Source organism: Hemiscyllium ocellatum, chromosome 31 (assembly GCF_020745735.1).
Source record: "Hemiscyllium ocellatum isolate sHemOce1 chromosome 31, sHemOce1.pat.X.cur, whole genome shotgun sequence".
In the NCBI taxonomy this organism is placed as follows: domain Eukaryota; kingdom Metazoa; phylum Chordata; class Chondrichthyes; order Orectolobiformes; family Hemiscylliidae; genus Hemiscyllium; species Hemiscyllium ocellatum.
Window position 1 is genome coordinate 20,051,075 of NC_083431.1, and position 14,875 is coordinate 20,065,949.

A 14,875-nucleotide genomic window follows, 5' to 3' on the forward strand; every position below is an offset into this window, starting at 1 on the left:
ACTATGGTGAGAACGGTAAGGATTTGGTGGAGTCAAAAAATAATGCCGTTAGTTTGTTCATTGTTAGTTGCAGGAAACTGTCTCTCATCCATAATCTGACAACTCGCAGGAACTTGGATTCGGACTTGCATTTGGTTTATATTTTCTGGTCCAACAGGTTTCTGCTGTAATTTTTAAAACCACATACGAGAATGGTTGCCTTAATTATATGATTTATAGTCCAACGTGCTTTCCCAAATACGGTGGAGATGATTGATACCCATCCTGTGTTGTGGCCTTCCATCCTTTAAGATTTTTGAGACAGCCAGGGTCTGCTGACTTGAGTGACAGATTCAATTCAAAAGCATTGAATGCTTTTCATGTAAAGATATTGAGTTTTGAGATCTCTGTGACAAAGGTGAAGGAGAAAGATGAATTGACTACCATGTGACAGACCTTTTCTCTTGATGGTCATCCTCAGCACAGGAACTTTTGAATTCATCAGCAGATTGTCCACATTTTACTTCAGTATCTGGATGAGCTTTGAGTCTGTCTGAAGTTACATGTATTGTCTTCAAAATTGTTTTGTCCACTTTAAACATGTTTTAGTATCTTCATGCTTATGTTGGACATAACAAAATCAATTACCCACAAAAAGTTAATAGATGGCAAGGGGCTTGTTCTTATTTAAACAAACATGTGTAGTGAAATGTAGAGAGGGCAATGATTATTGGTCTGCTGGCAAAGTCCAAACTGGCAATGGTTAGTTGAGTGAGCAGGATGGGATAGAGATTAAAGGCATGAACAAAGATGTAGTGAACAGAATCTATATTTGCAGCCATTGAGATAAGCAAGTTTTTATAGTAGATTTTCCAAAAAAAGCACTTTCCAGTATGACATCTAGCGCATTTAAGACTGGTTGGTTTCTTAATGGAGTTATATTGGTTCAGCTACAATGCAATTCAAGGAATTTTGCTATGGTTTAACAACTGATCAGTTGACTTTAAGATTTTTAACTGCAGTCACTCCTCATTTACAATGAACTACTGTTATGCTGTGGGTTTACTAATGAGCCATCAACATCTTTCAAGGTTTTTTCAATATTTATGTATGAAACTGTCAGACTGCTGAAGGCAGATGGGACAAAATTGTTTTTGAATTTTATATACTCATAACTTATTTATTATGATGAAAATTGGCCAATTTTCCAAATGTAATGCATGCTGAGTAAATGCATAATTTGAAAGACTTCAAATATTTGCATGCATACTGTGCTACATGAGAAACATCTCCTATTATTTCACATGCAATGACTTGGAAGGCCAGTGACTGTCGGTACATAGGCTAATCTAACAACCACTTTGTGCAGAGCAATATTGTCATAGTCCCACTGGAACCAAGAAATTCACAAACATAACACGCAATTCCAAGAATGGAACGAAATGGAAAAGATTTTGAATTTTGTTATGACCTAGTGCCTTTGTTTGATTAAAACTAGTTTCAGTTTCTCAGACAGCCTTCCTTTCCTAAAAATCTGAAGTTTCAGTTTCCACTTCAGTGAAGCCTGGTGAAAATCAAAAAAACAAAACGAACATTGAAACTAGGACCAGGTCAACTGGTTGGAAAACAGCTCACCCACGCTTCCTCCCCTGGATTCCATCACAATATCCAAGACTATTACGGGAAAATGATCAATTCTAGCTCTGGTGGAAACGGTAGTAGGTTTAACCCCTCAAAGAGACTTGACTACATCATGAGGTTACTTACACCATTTCAGACAGAGCAGGAAATTTTAATAATGGCTCAGCAGATATTTCTTGTTGAATTATTCCACTTTTAAAAATTTAACTGGGCAGTTGTATTGTTGCTGTTATTAAACACAATTATTTCAGACATAGAGGCCATTTTTTCCCTTAACATGACTATTGAACAATGACCAGAGCCACTGAATCATACAGAAGCTGAGTAGTTTCAGTCAGTTCTGGTGAATGATTGATTGCTTCCTTAAACCATGCTTATTTCACTCAATTAATAGAGAATGTTTATTGCACAGCAGGTAGCAGAGAAAGCTTGTCTGTTTCCTGGCACCTGCATAAATAATCCACAAAGAACCAGAATCAGGTAAATTGACATTCAACTGGTAATGTCTACAACTATGAGTATATAACAATTCATGTCACAACTTTACAAGTTAGCACTACCCATGTCATAATCTTTGTGAAGTACATATTCATTAGTTCTTGAAGCCCTGATATAATTCCTAACAAATAGCAGTTAAAATTAGCTGTTTGGAACAATGTTATTAAATGTTTCCTCATTTTCGACATCACAGAATCATACAACTTGCTTTACAAAGGAAGGCCATTCAGCCATTACATTGATACTGGCACCACATGTTATGCCTACATAATAGTCACTGTGCACCAAGTAATTCATTATTGATGTATTGAAGAACATTTTTACTGACAGTGAATGAATAATCTTATCATTATACTCAATAGCACAGCCAGAGCAGGACCTCCCAAACAGGAGAGTACATAGGCAGGAGAAACTATACCACCAAGGCTCCATATACTAAATAGAAGACATTCTTAGCTCAAGGGCAGGTGAGGCATTGGCATGGTGCCGAGGGAAAGTGAGCAAACTCTACCAATGGCAGAAATGACTAGCCTCTCTCATGCAGGTTCAGGTATTCAACCTCAAGGGATGTTGATACTTGTGGGAGCAGGGCTGTCCTTTTAATCTGAGGGTGCTTGAAATGGACCAGAAATTACTACGGTGGGATGCTAAAGGTCTTCCAAATTAGAAACAATAAAATAATTAAACTATTAAAGTGTAGACATAATAATGTTAAATTTCACGACCATGCCAGTAGATGTCTGTAGGATGTTAGAATATAATCAGAAATTTAAATCATTCAAATAAAACTAACATTATACAAATGTGGCTGCACAATCAAATACTTACTGTACCATTTCTATCATAGGTGTAGCATTGCAATGGAATAACAGTCTTAATGTGTGTTGGTAACATATGCAGTACGACTCATTCAATTCCAAATAATAAATGCTTTATTAACATAATATGAATGTTAACCATTCCAGGAATTGTTTATTAAGACTGGTTCAAAAGAAGCAACATTTCCCTTTTCACATGGTTTTTTTCATTAAGCTGTTTATATAGCACACATAAAAAGAAACACAGTGTTCATGCACTAATTTTGTCTCTCCTTATCTCTTTGTCAAGGTTCAAAGCAAAACTCTGGCTATGTGAGGATCACCCACTTTCCCTCTCTGAGCAGGTAGCTCCCATCATCGACCTTATGGCAATAAGCAATGCACTTTTTGCTAAACTTAGGGACTTTATCACTCTTCGGCTCCCTCCAGGATTTCCAGTCAAAATAGGTGAGCAACTGAATATAAATTCTGCATTTTCGTGCATTTCTCTTTCAGAATGTTACATCCAAAAATTAACCAAACTCATACATATCAAAGAGAATAATGAATTTTAAATTCTTAAGAGCTTATTATTGCCTTCCTGTAAATGAAAGTTGCAGTTCCTGTGTTATTGCTGACACTGGCTTGGGACCTGCAACACAGTTGCTAGGATGGAACTGTGTTTAACATAGCCTGTTCCTTTAGAGCTGCTGTTCAGGCATTTCATGTGGGAAATCATTCGAACCAGATATACCCTAAGCTCCTTTGGTGGTTATTTGCTTGGAAAGGTTTGGGAGATCAACAGATGTTTTTAATATCCAATTTTTTTACCCTTAGGAAAGCTCAGTGTTTCAAGGTCAGAAAACTTAGCAGAAAATTGTTGAATTCCATTCCTTGCTCTTTTTAAAAAAATCTCATTGACATCTGAAGTGCAAAGTGTTGTACCCTCCCCTCTCTGCTCCTCCTGGGCCATGGTGCAAGTGCTATACAGGAGTTATCTGCAGTACCTTTCCTAGTGTTGATCCCACCACAGTTTGTACCAACAAAACCAAGTCACTGGCATTTTCTAATTTCTTCAGATTTCAAGCATTATAGAAACCTATAATATACACCCATGCAACTTTGTGACTGAATAATTCAGCCATCATTCTTGCTTCAGTTAAACAGTTTGCATCCTCTTCACTTCAATGATTAACCTGCGCTAGTATTCATCTGCAGTACTGAAGGAATACTGTACAGTCAGACATATTGACCCTTTTTGGACATATTAGTTGAAATTGTTTTTGACTGTTCAGGGTGATGATAAATTGCAAGGTCTGAGGCAGATCACAATAGTTTGTATTCAGCTGCCCTCATTCCTTTATGCTCAGGAATTTCCCTCCACCACTGGATATCGAGTTAGCAATAGCATGACGCAAACATTTCGGAACAGAACCACCTCATAAATGAGAAAAATAATAAATCACACCACCTTATCTTGGGGCTTTCTAAGTGGATCTGATATTGCTCAGATTGCATCAGACTGACACTTGACTTTGGGTCTGTTATATTCTTCAAACAAACTGCTCTGGCCTTTCTCAGAAATAATTTGATAAGATGTGGCGAGTCGGAGGCAACATATGTGTGTTTTTTGTCCTATGTCCAACAGGAAACTGAAGCCTTTATTCCTGATCCCTCCCTTCTCTCCCAGAATTGCTCAGTACCTACCACATCCTCTTCCTTTCAATCACTTTGCAAACACCAACAGTGTAAAATGTTTGCTGAGAATGCAGCAAAATATTTAATATTTGAGCTTTGACGATTATTCTCTAACAAATGACAGTCCATCTGATGTATACCACGAACACCAATTCCAATGGCTGCTCACTGACTGTCTCAAAAAAAAGAGCTTATCAATATATTAATTTGACCATAGTTCCAGCAAAAACATATATCATATTATTGTCATACAGCTGTACAGCACAGAAATAGACCCTTTTGTCCGACACATCCATGCTGATCAGATACCCTAAATTACTCCAGTCCCATTTGCCAGCATTTGGCCCATATCCCTCTAGACTCTTCCAATTCATATATCCATCCAGATGCCTTTTAACTAGTCTAATTGTGTCAGCCTCCATCACTTCCTCTTGCAGCTCATTCCATACATGCACCACCTTCTGCATGAAAAAGTTGTCCCTTAGGTGTCTTTTAAATGTTTCCCCCTCACATTAAACCTATGCCCTTTAGTTTTGGACTCTGCTACCTTGGGAAAAAGACCTTAGATAGTCACTTGATCCATGCCCCCCATGATTTTATAAACTTCTATAAGGTCACCCCTCAGTCTTCAACGCTCCAGCGAAAAAAAGCCCCAGCCTATTCGGCCTCTCCCTATAGCTCAAACACTAAAAACCTGGCAACATCCTTTTAAATCTTTTCTGAACCCATTCAAGTTTCACAACATCCTTCCTCTAACAGAATTGAACGCGATATTCGGATGCATGTTGTTGCTGTTTGATGGTGCAAAACTCCTAAAAAGAGATCCACACCATAAGAACGGAAAAGAAGGAAACTATCGTGGTTAAATCCCCCAACTCCCACTGGTTACCTGATTAACTTGGATTTTTTTGACTCTGATCATATTTCAATAAAAAATTAAAATTCCGAAGTGAGAACTTACAATCTGTGGTTAACTAAATAAGTAGTCTGTGGTTAACTAAATACTACACTTACAGTAGTATTAAGCTTAAATAAAATCAATTCAATTACATGAGGATTTGCTGTGGTTTGATAGTGGGATCGGTGGGATATAACTCTATGAGTTAAATGATACTAATTAATATGTTTACTGGTGGTACTATACATATTAAGTGGTGATGAATATATTAAATAGAAAATTACTATATTGTGATAAATGTCTTTGTACATAAAGCAATAAATATGTACACATAATAGCAATAACTTTATTAAACAGTAATCTACTTCAGAAATATTAGAAACATGTGCAAACTAATGAGTGTTGAAACTACTTTAGATGTGTTCAACAGTGAGTTTCACTGCCTCCTGCCCATCAGGGACCCTGCTTTACGACAGCTGGTGGAGAACTTGGGGTTCCTGGCACCATTTGCAATCTGGTCCAAGGTGAATGCCCCTAAATAGGGCCACATCCCCAATATTAATGCTATTCTGAATCTAGGATTACATGTATAATCATCATTCTGTGGTACTTTCAATACTTTCCCAGAATTCCATTATGCTGAAACAGCATGTCATGGTGGTCCCATGTAATGGCTCTTTAAAATGGTTCCCATTGATAAGTTCATACCTTTCGGTCAAAACAGACTGTTTTCACATTGGGCCTGTTTTCCTGGACTTTTCCACTTTGTTATAATCACTCACTGTCATGTCCAGTTAACACTTAATGATTAACCCTTAATTATCTGGTTTGAAGACATAATTTTTTAAGTCTACCACTACAATATCGCATAGAATATTTCAAATAAAACCATGAAAAGATTATCAAGGAGTGAACGATTAGAGTCTGAGAGAAAACTAGCAAGAAATGTTTTAAAAAGATAGTAAGATTTCCTATAGATATTTAAAAAGAAGAGTTAACAAAGTCAATTTTGGTCAAATAGGAAGTGAGTCTGGGGAATTAATAATGAAAAATAAGAATATAATTGAATAGGTTTTTGTTTCAGTCTTCAATAAAGAGGATGTGAGTAACAATTCAGAAATAGCTGTAAACCAGGAAATGGAAGGGAGAGTTGAATGCAAGACAATTACAATCATCAGGGAAGTACTCCCAAGAAAATTGTTGGATCTATGGGCTGGTTCTGAAAAGAAGTAACTAGTCAGGTGGTTGATCGATTGGGTTTTATTTTCCAAAGTTTTCCAAGTTCAGGGAAGGTTCCATAAGAATAGGGAATAGAGAATGTGACTCCTTTATTCAAAAAGGAGGGAGACAAAGAATAGGAATCTACAGGCCAGTTAACAACAACTGCCATAGGGAGGACCTTGGAAGCTATTATTCTTAGAGCAAAAAACTAAACAAGTTATAGGTAATCAGACAGAGTCAACATGGTTTTGTGAAAGGGAAATCATGTCAACCAATTTACTTGAATTCTTTGAGGAAGTAACATATTCCATACATAAAGGCTAACTAGTGGATGTACTGTCTTGGGATTTCTAGAAAACATTTGATTAGATCAAAATTTATTTTAGAAAATAAAAGCCATAGTGTAGGCGTAACATGTTGTCATGTATAATTGATTGGTTAGCTAACAGGAAACAGAGTGGTCATAAATGGGTAATTTTCTGTTTGGCGATGTAATGAATGGTGTGCCACAGGGATCAGTGCTGTGGTCTCAAGTTGTTACAATTTATATACATGACTTGGGTAAAGGGACAAAAGATATGACTGTTAAACTTGCTGATGATACAAAATCAAATAGGCAAGGAAGTTGTGAAGAGGACTTAAGGAAGGTGCAAATGGATATAGATAGGTTGATTGAGTGGACAAAGATCTAGCAGTACAATGTGGAAATAAATGTTGAATTATCCATTTTGGCATGAAGATTAAAAAAAGGCACACATTATCGAAGTGGTGAGAGAATGCAGAGCTGTGAGATACTGATGGATCTGGGTGTTCCAATACATGAATCACAACAGTCTAATTAGATTACTTACAGTGTGGAAACAGGCCCTTTGGCCCAACAAGTCCACACCGACCCGCCGAAGTGCAACCCACCCATACCCCTACATTTACCCCTTACCTAACACTACGGGTAATTTAGCATAGCCAATTCACCTGACCCGCACATCTTTGGACTGTGGGAGGAAACCGGAGCACCCGGAGGAAACCCACGCAGACACGGGGAGAACGTGCAAACTCCACACAGTCAGTCGCCTGAGTTGGGAATTGAACCCGGATCTCAGGCGCTGTGAGGCAGCAGTGCTAACTACCGCCCAGGTACAGCAAACAAAAGTCAGAAAGTTATGATTGGTAAGCCCACAATTGGAGTACTGTATACAGTATTACTTTCCCTTCTTAAGGAATGATGTAAATGTATTGGAAACAGCTCAGAAAACTTTTACCAAACTCATCCCTGGAATTGAGAGTTGTCTTGTGAGGAAGACAGATCAGGCTTGTATTGCTGGAGTTTAAAAGAATAGGAGGTGACTTAATTGAAACATAAAATGTCCTGAGCGATCTTGTCAGGGTGAATGTGGAAAGGATGTTTCCTCTTGTGGAAGGATCTAGATTTGGTAGTCACTGTTTAAAAAGATGGGGTCACACTTTTAAGTCAGAGATAAAGAGTTTTTTTTACTCACAGAGGGAGGTGAGTCTTTGGAACATCCTTCCTCAAAAGGCAGTGGAAGAAGAGTCTTTGAATATTTAAGAGTGGGATAGATAGATTTTTGATACGCAAGGAGTAGTGGGAGAGTATGGGTGATTGCGGAGTAATTAGATCAGCATGATCTTATTGAATGGATGAGTCAGATTGAGCAGCCAAGTGGCTGCTTCTGCTCATAGTTTGTATACTCATAATGCTTTCCCTATCCACGAGTTCAATAATAATTGCTGCTTTGAGTCCCTTTGAGAGTATGACTGGGTTTTTTGTTAAATGCAAATATTTCTCTTTACTTCAGCCATTTTCTAACATACTCTAATGGGAGATGGGATCTTTTGAATTCAAATGATGATTTTGCAATGTTTTAGCTTTATACAGAGACCTCAATAATTTTTCAACCATCTTTGCAGAAATTCCAATTTTTCACATTTTGAATGCTCGTATCACCTTCGGGAATCTGAATGGAAGCGATGAACCTGTGACCTCCATCAGGAACAGTCCAACCAGTGAGGCTCCGTCTCCCAGCAGTGACACGTCCAGTGTGAGCAGCTCCAGCTCCATGAGTATGTAGTTAAGAGTCCAAGTCTGTGATCAATTATCGATAATGTGTGTGGTCAACTACAGATAAACACATAAGCACATCTTAACATTTCAGTGTTAAACTCTGACCAGTAACTCACATTGCACTCATTTCGATTCTGTGCACTAATATAAAATGAGCAACTGTGAAACCATTTTACATAGTGACCAATTTTCATTTCTTTCAAAGGATAGTCAAATAAAAGTCAGATAGTCAAATAAAAGTCATAACCAATTTCTCGCTGCCCATTTTACATTATTGTGTAAAGTCTAAGTTATGCTGTTGTGTCACAACATTAACATGTTTCCTATGCAATATAGCATGAAGGCGAATAGTTAAACACATTCTTAATATAGTAAGTGTATGGAAACCCTGATCCAGGTTTTACGGTGTTTTTGCACGGTTAGTTTTCCATCTGTTCAAATTTGCAGAATGATCTTTCTGTCAAATTTTCTGTAGTTTCATTTTAGTTACTCCAAGTTGTAGTCAGTTCCCTATTAGAAAGTGAAGACCCAGTTAATAAATAGACTGTAAGGAGGGGGATGGACTCCTCTTACCTGCATTACTGCTGGTGGATTTATAGACTTTATGTGAGGGTTTACAGGTTCATGGGCTCCTAAGATATCAAACTTCTGATACTGTCAGAGCCTGTGTGTCTCTTATTGGCTGCATTGCTATAATATGGAAACGTGAATGCATTCGTTGGCAGGTAAAGTGCAAAATAAATTTCAATGTGATATTTAAGGTTATAACTTCCCATGTTTATTAACAGACTTCCATAGTGGCACATGACCAGCTTTGACATTACTCACCTGGTAATGGGTGAAACAGAAGGATGCAGAACCAAGAGGATAAATATTAGAAACAGTTTGGCATGCAGGAAACAAGAAGAGGATCTGGGCTTTCCACTATCTGGACGTATTTAATTTAAGGAACTTTGGCAATTCTAACAAATTACATTCTACTTGATGCAAGTCATTACCATCAAACCTGACTTTCTTAAGCAGCTCCCTTCCCCATTCCAATCCAAATAAAGGCATTTTATGCTGGTTTGCCATGTACCACAAACTTATCCCTTCCTGGCTGGCTCTCCTGCCAGATCATGTTGTGTGGTGTCTCAGATGTTTGTTGCAATATTGGCTGACGGGGAAGATGCATTTGTCATTATAATTTTCTCTCCCTTGCTTCACTATGCAGCGATGCAATGCACTGTTATTGCAGTGCTCTATCCAGCAGACAAACACACCACGTTCTTCTGTGTAATATATGGATTGCTTTTTATTTAGTCGCTATTTGCTTCTGGCCAATATTTCAGCAAAGGGAAAGCCAACCAATTAAAATTAATAACTACCGTTAATGCTGTCCGATGCCCCACATTGACTTGAAAATTCTTATGTTCCACTGTACCGCTTTTTACAGAGATGTTGAACTTTTAACTCATTCACAATTGTGATTTCTCATCATATTTTATCTGATGTGTTGGCTTTGTTATGCAAGAGGCTCTCAGTGTCTGGTTGAGTTCACTTAATTAGTGTACTCAATTGGAAAATATAGCTGCAGAAAACTGTTCTTTATCTTCTGATAGAAAATAACGTTATAAAGTAGCTTTTTGCTCAACACAACGGCACCTGCTGAAGACGGCTATCATACAGACACCAATGAGACTAGTTGATGTAAAATTTTAGAAATCACTGTTACTGAATGTGTTGTGTAAATACATCTCTGCGGGCTATTGGTACCATTCTCCAGTTGGTTTCAACAATTTTAGGTTAAGGTAGAAAAAGAAGACAAGACTCCTATTCTTAATTGTTACCATGTTTCAGTAAATGAGAACAGGATGGAACTATGCTGTTTCCCCAACATTGAGAAGGATGTGGCCACTTGTGTCCATGCTTCCTGTTAAAGTAATAAAACATGGCCATTTGTCTTTGGGCTAAATATGTTGGCAGTAGTAAAACCATACCCAATAGATGTCACCATAGAAGGATGGAGTAAAGCTTTTATTTCAATATAAATTTATGCTATCAGTAAGAGTTTGTTCATTCACTCATGAAATAGGGGTATCAATGGCTAGGCCAGGGCTTATGAACCATCCTTAATTGCTATTAAGAAGGTGGTGGTGAGCTGCCTCTATGAACGCTGCAGTCCTTGGGATATAGGTGCATACCCTTTTCCATTAGGAAGGGAAATTCCAGGACTTTGACAGTGTGACAGTGAGGGAATGGCAATAAAGTTCCAAGTCAAGATGATATGTGGGCGGCACGGTGGCACAGTGGTTAGCACTGCTGCCTCACAGCGCCTGAGACCCGGGTTCAATTCCCAACTCAGGTGACTGACTGTGTGGAGTTTGCACATTCTCCCTGTGTCTGCGTGGGTTTCCTCCAGGTGCTCCGGTTTCCTCCCACAGTCCAAAGATGTGCAGGTCAGGTGAATTGGCCATGCTAAATTGCCCGTAGTGTTAGGTAAGGGGTAAATGTAGGGGTATGGGTGGGTTGCGCTTCGGCGGGTCGGTGTGGACTTGTTGGGCCGAAGGGCCTGTTTCCACACTGTAAGTCTAATCTAATATGTAGCTTGGAGGGGAACATGCAAGTGGAAGTGTTTCAGTACATCAGATGCTGAAATCCTACAAGGTGCTAGATATCGGGTTTGGAAGATGTTGTCAAAGCAGCATTAGTGTGTCCCTGCAGTGTGTATTGTAGATGGGAACCACATTATTAGAGTAAGCTACAATGATTATTTTGGTGGATGAACTGCAATTATGGCACATTAGTAGTTAATGTTTATGTCTCTGATTTGCAGTTAATGCTGAAGGAAAGTTACATCCTTAAATGCTCGGAGCTCAGTGAAGATATGCCAGAGGCTGGAACTAAAGAGAAAGTAATTGGAAAGTCAATACCTCTTCTGCCTGTGGATATAGGCAAATAGTAACTAGCATTGTCAGTTAAAAATACAATGATTTATTAGTGCCCAAACTGGATTCATTCTTTCTGATTTTCAAATTTCTTGTAAATGATGAGAATTTTGCATCTAAAAGATTGATTGCAAACCATATTTTGGCATAAGTGACATCTGTGATGTCTGGTACAGCAAATTTTGGGACTCAGCTAGGATTTTGATAACTTGTTTATCATTGCCCCTCACTGCCCCTCAACACGAACAGTGATGCATTGAGCAATTCAAAACGTAAAACGTTATTAGAGAGAGTGAAGGGAAAAATCAATCATCAAATGAAGGTTGTCAAAGTTGCTTTCAAGAACCATGAAAACTTTGCTAACCAAAAGATATGCTGGATTATAAAATCAGCATAACCACAAGTAACTTATTATAGCTGAGATTCCTAAGGAAGCAAAATGCCATTTGTTTCGATACACCTTATTTTAGTGATGTGTATAATGTCAATACTCATGAATTAACCTTGAAACCTTCATTGTGTTATGCCATGTCATTAAAATCTTTACTGGATTATTGGAGATGGGTATTTATTATTATCAGTTTTTGTAGTTTATAATCTAATAGAAACACATTGAATTAGTTGATCATTTTGCCCTTTTTCCATTGAGTTGATTAATGTTTTTTAGTGTTAACATGGTGAAGTTCATTAACAAAATTATTGCCATTGAAGTTTATTCAGAAATGGAAGTTTGAATTAATAGAACGACGAAAGTGCTGGCAGATGGCTAGAAACAGAAGCTGAGGTTAGGATCGTCCTGTTTTTGGATTAAAGCTAAAAGCAGGAAAGTTTCCAGCAGGGAAACCCAAGGCCTACTAAAGTGAGAAACCACAATGGAAATTCTGACTCTATTTACTCTGGGGGCGGCACGGTCGCTCAGTGGTTGTCACTGCCTCACACCACCAGGGTCCCAGGTTCAATTCCAGTCTCAGGCGACTGTCTGTGTGGAGTTTGCACATTCTCCCCGTGTCTGCGTGGGTTTCCTCCGGGTGTTCCGGTTTCCTCCCACAGTCCAAAGATGTGCAGATCAGGTGAATTGGCCATGGTAAATTGCCCATGGTAAATTGCCCATAGTGTTAGGTGCATTTGTCAGAGGGAAATGGGACTGGCTGGGTTACTCTTCAGAGGGTCGGTGTGGACTTGTTGGGCCAAAGGGCCTGTTTCCACACTGTAAGGAATCTAATGTGCTGAATGTACACAATGTTGCAACTTTTCCTGTCAGTAATTTGCTTTTGGTTTGCAATTTGCATATATAAAAACCAATTGATTGGTGAAATGCCTGCATCATAAATTAAAATGTGTTTGAAGTAAACTATCCCATGGAGTTAATCAACCCCTGAGGAGCAATTGATTATTAGTCCATTATCATTAAAACGACATGGTGAATAACAGTGGAAGACATTATACTAATGAGGCACATTGGGCTTCAGCATCCTACAAGCAAATTTGTCTACAATTGAAAGTTGATAGTCTAAATCACGCAAGAGACAATCATCAGTGTCTTTCTTCAGGACTGGGTTGGAGAGCGTTGAAGACACAGCTTGTTGGGAATTCCGATTGAGAAGCTATTTTAACTTACTTGAGAGCAGAAAATGATCAGCTGTTGACAGATCAATAGCAAGCAAAGGAAGGTCAAAGACATATTATCCCTCTGTGCCTCAGGGCAAACAACCCTCCAAAAATCTTGACGTAACTCATTCTTAGCAAAAAGATTCAGTCCAAAGTATTGTTTTTCAGAGAAAATCCGCAGTGAGTACATTCATATTCAACTACAAGTTCCCTTTAATAGGAAGCAAGTAGCTTTCATATTATTCCATGGCCTCCTGCTCCCCATGTTTTGCACTGCCAGTGGCAGTACCAAATAGCTGGCAGCTCAGAATCACATGCATCTAAAGAATCTCTGAACTACAGCAGTCAAATAAGTGGTGATGATTTATCAGTTCATGTCAAACCCAAACAAAACCTAAAGCTAATGTTGGTAATCTCTAGCTTTTTATTATCCTAAATGGACTCCATTGTCTCACTGAGACATGAGGATTTAATCAGCGGAAGTGTATGAATTGAGGTCAAAGTTTATATTTTATTTTCCAATATAAGGTGCCGCACAGGAGGCTACTGAGTAAGATAAGGGCCCATGGTGTTAGAGGTGTCATTGTCAGATAACACATTGGATAGAAGCTTAGCTGTCTGGCAGAAAGAAGAGAGTAGAGATAAAAGGGTTCTTCTCAGGACGACACAAAGTGGTGTTCCACAAGGCTCAGTGTTGGGACCATAACTTGCACTTTATACATTAACAATCTAGTTGAAGGAATTGAGAGCATTCTGGCTACATCTGCAGACAATACAAAGCTAGGTAGAGGGACAGGTAGCATTGAGGAGGCAGAAGGATTTGGACAGGTTAGGAGAATGGATAAAGATGTGGATGATGGAGTCCAACGTGGGAAAGTATGAGGTCATGCACTTTGGTAAGAAGAATAGAGGTATGGACTATTTTCTAAATGGGGAGAAAATTCAGAAGTCTGAAGTGCAAAGATACTTGGAATTCTAGTCCAGGATTCTCTCAAGGTAAACATGCAGGGTTGAGTCAGTAGTTAGGACGGCAAATACAATGATGGCATTTATTTTGAGAGGACTTGAATATAAAAGCAGGGATGTACTTCTGAGGCTCTATAAGGTTCTGGTTAGATCAGTTTGGAGTATTGTGGGCAGTTCTGGGCCCCCTTATCTCAGAAAAGATGTACTGGCCCTGGAATGTGTTCAGAGGAGGTTCACGAGAATTGTCCCAGGAATGAAAAGCTTAACATGTGAGGAACGTTTGAGGACTCTGGGTCTATCAGGATCTAGTTGAAACATACAGAATACTGAATGGCTTGGACAGAGTCAATGTTGGGAAGATTCTTCCATTGGTAGGAGTGACTAGGACTTGAGGGCACAGCCTTAGAGTAAAGGGAAGATGTTTTAAAACGGAGATAAGGAGAAACTTCTTCAGCCAGAGAGTGGTGCATCTATGGAATACATTGCCACAGGAGGCTGTGGAGGCCAGGTCATTGAGTATATTTAAGACTGAGATAGATAGGTTCTTGAGTATCAAGGGGAT

At 38.7% G+C, this 14,875-nt stretch overlaps 1 protein-coding gene across 2 annotated transcripts in view; it reads left to right on the forward strand.

The window, feature by feature from the left end:
• ankrd13b (ankyrin repeat domain 13B) overlaps positions 1-14,875 on the forward strand; it is a 368,410-nt gene that overhangs the window by 335,686 nt on the left and 17,849 nt on the right. For both annotated transcript variants that reach the window (XM_060847952.1, XM_060847953.1), the window contains exons 11-12: positions 3,226-3,383; positions 8,659-8,811. In XM_060847952.1, the coding sequence (XP_060703935.1) occupies positions 3,226-3,383; positions 8,659-8,811 (311 nt within the window). The remainder of the gene's footprint in view (positions 1-3,225; positions 3,384-8,658; positions 8,812-14,875) is intronic.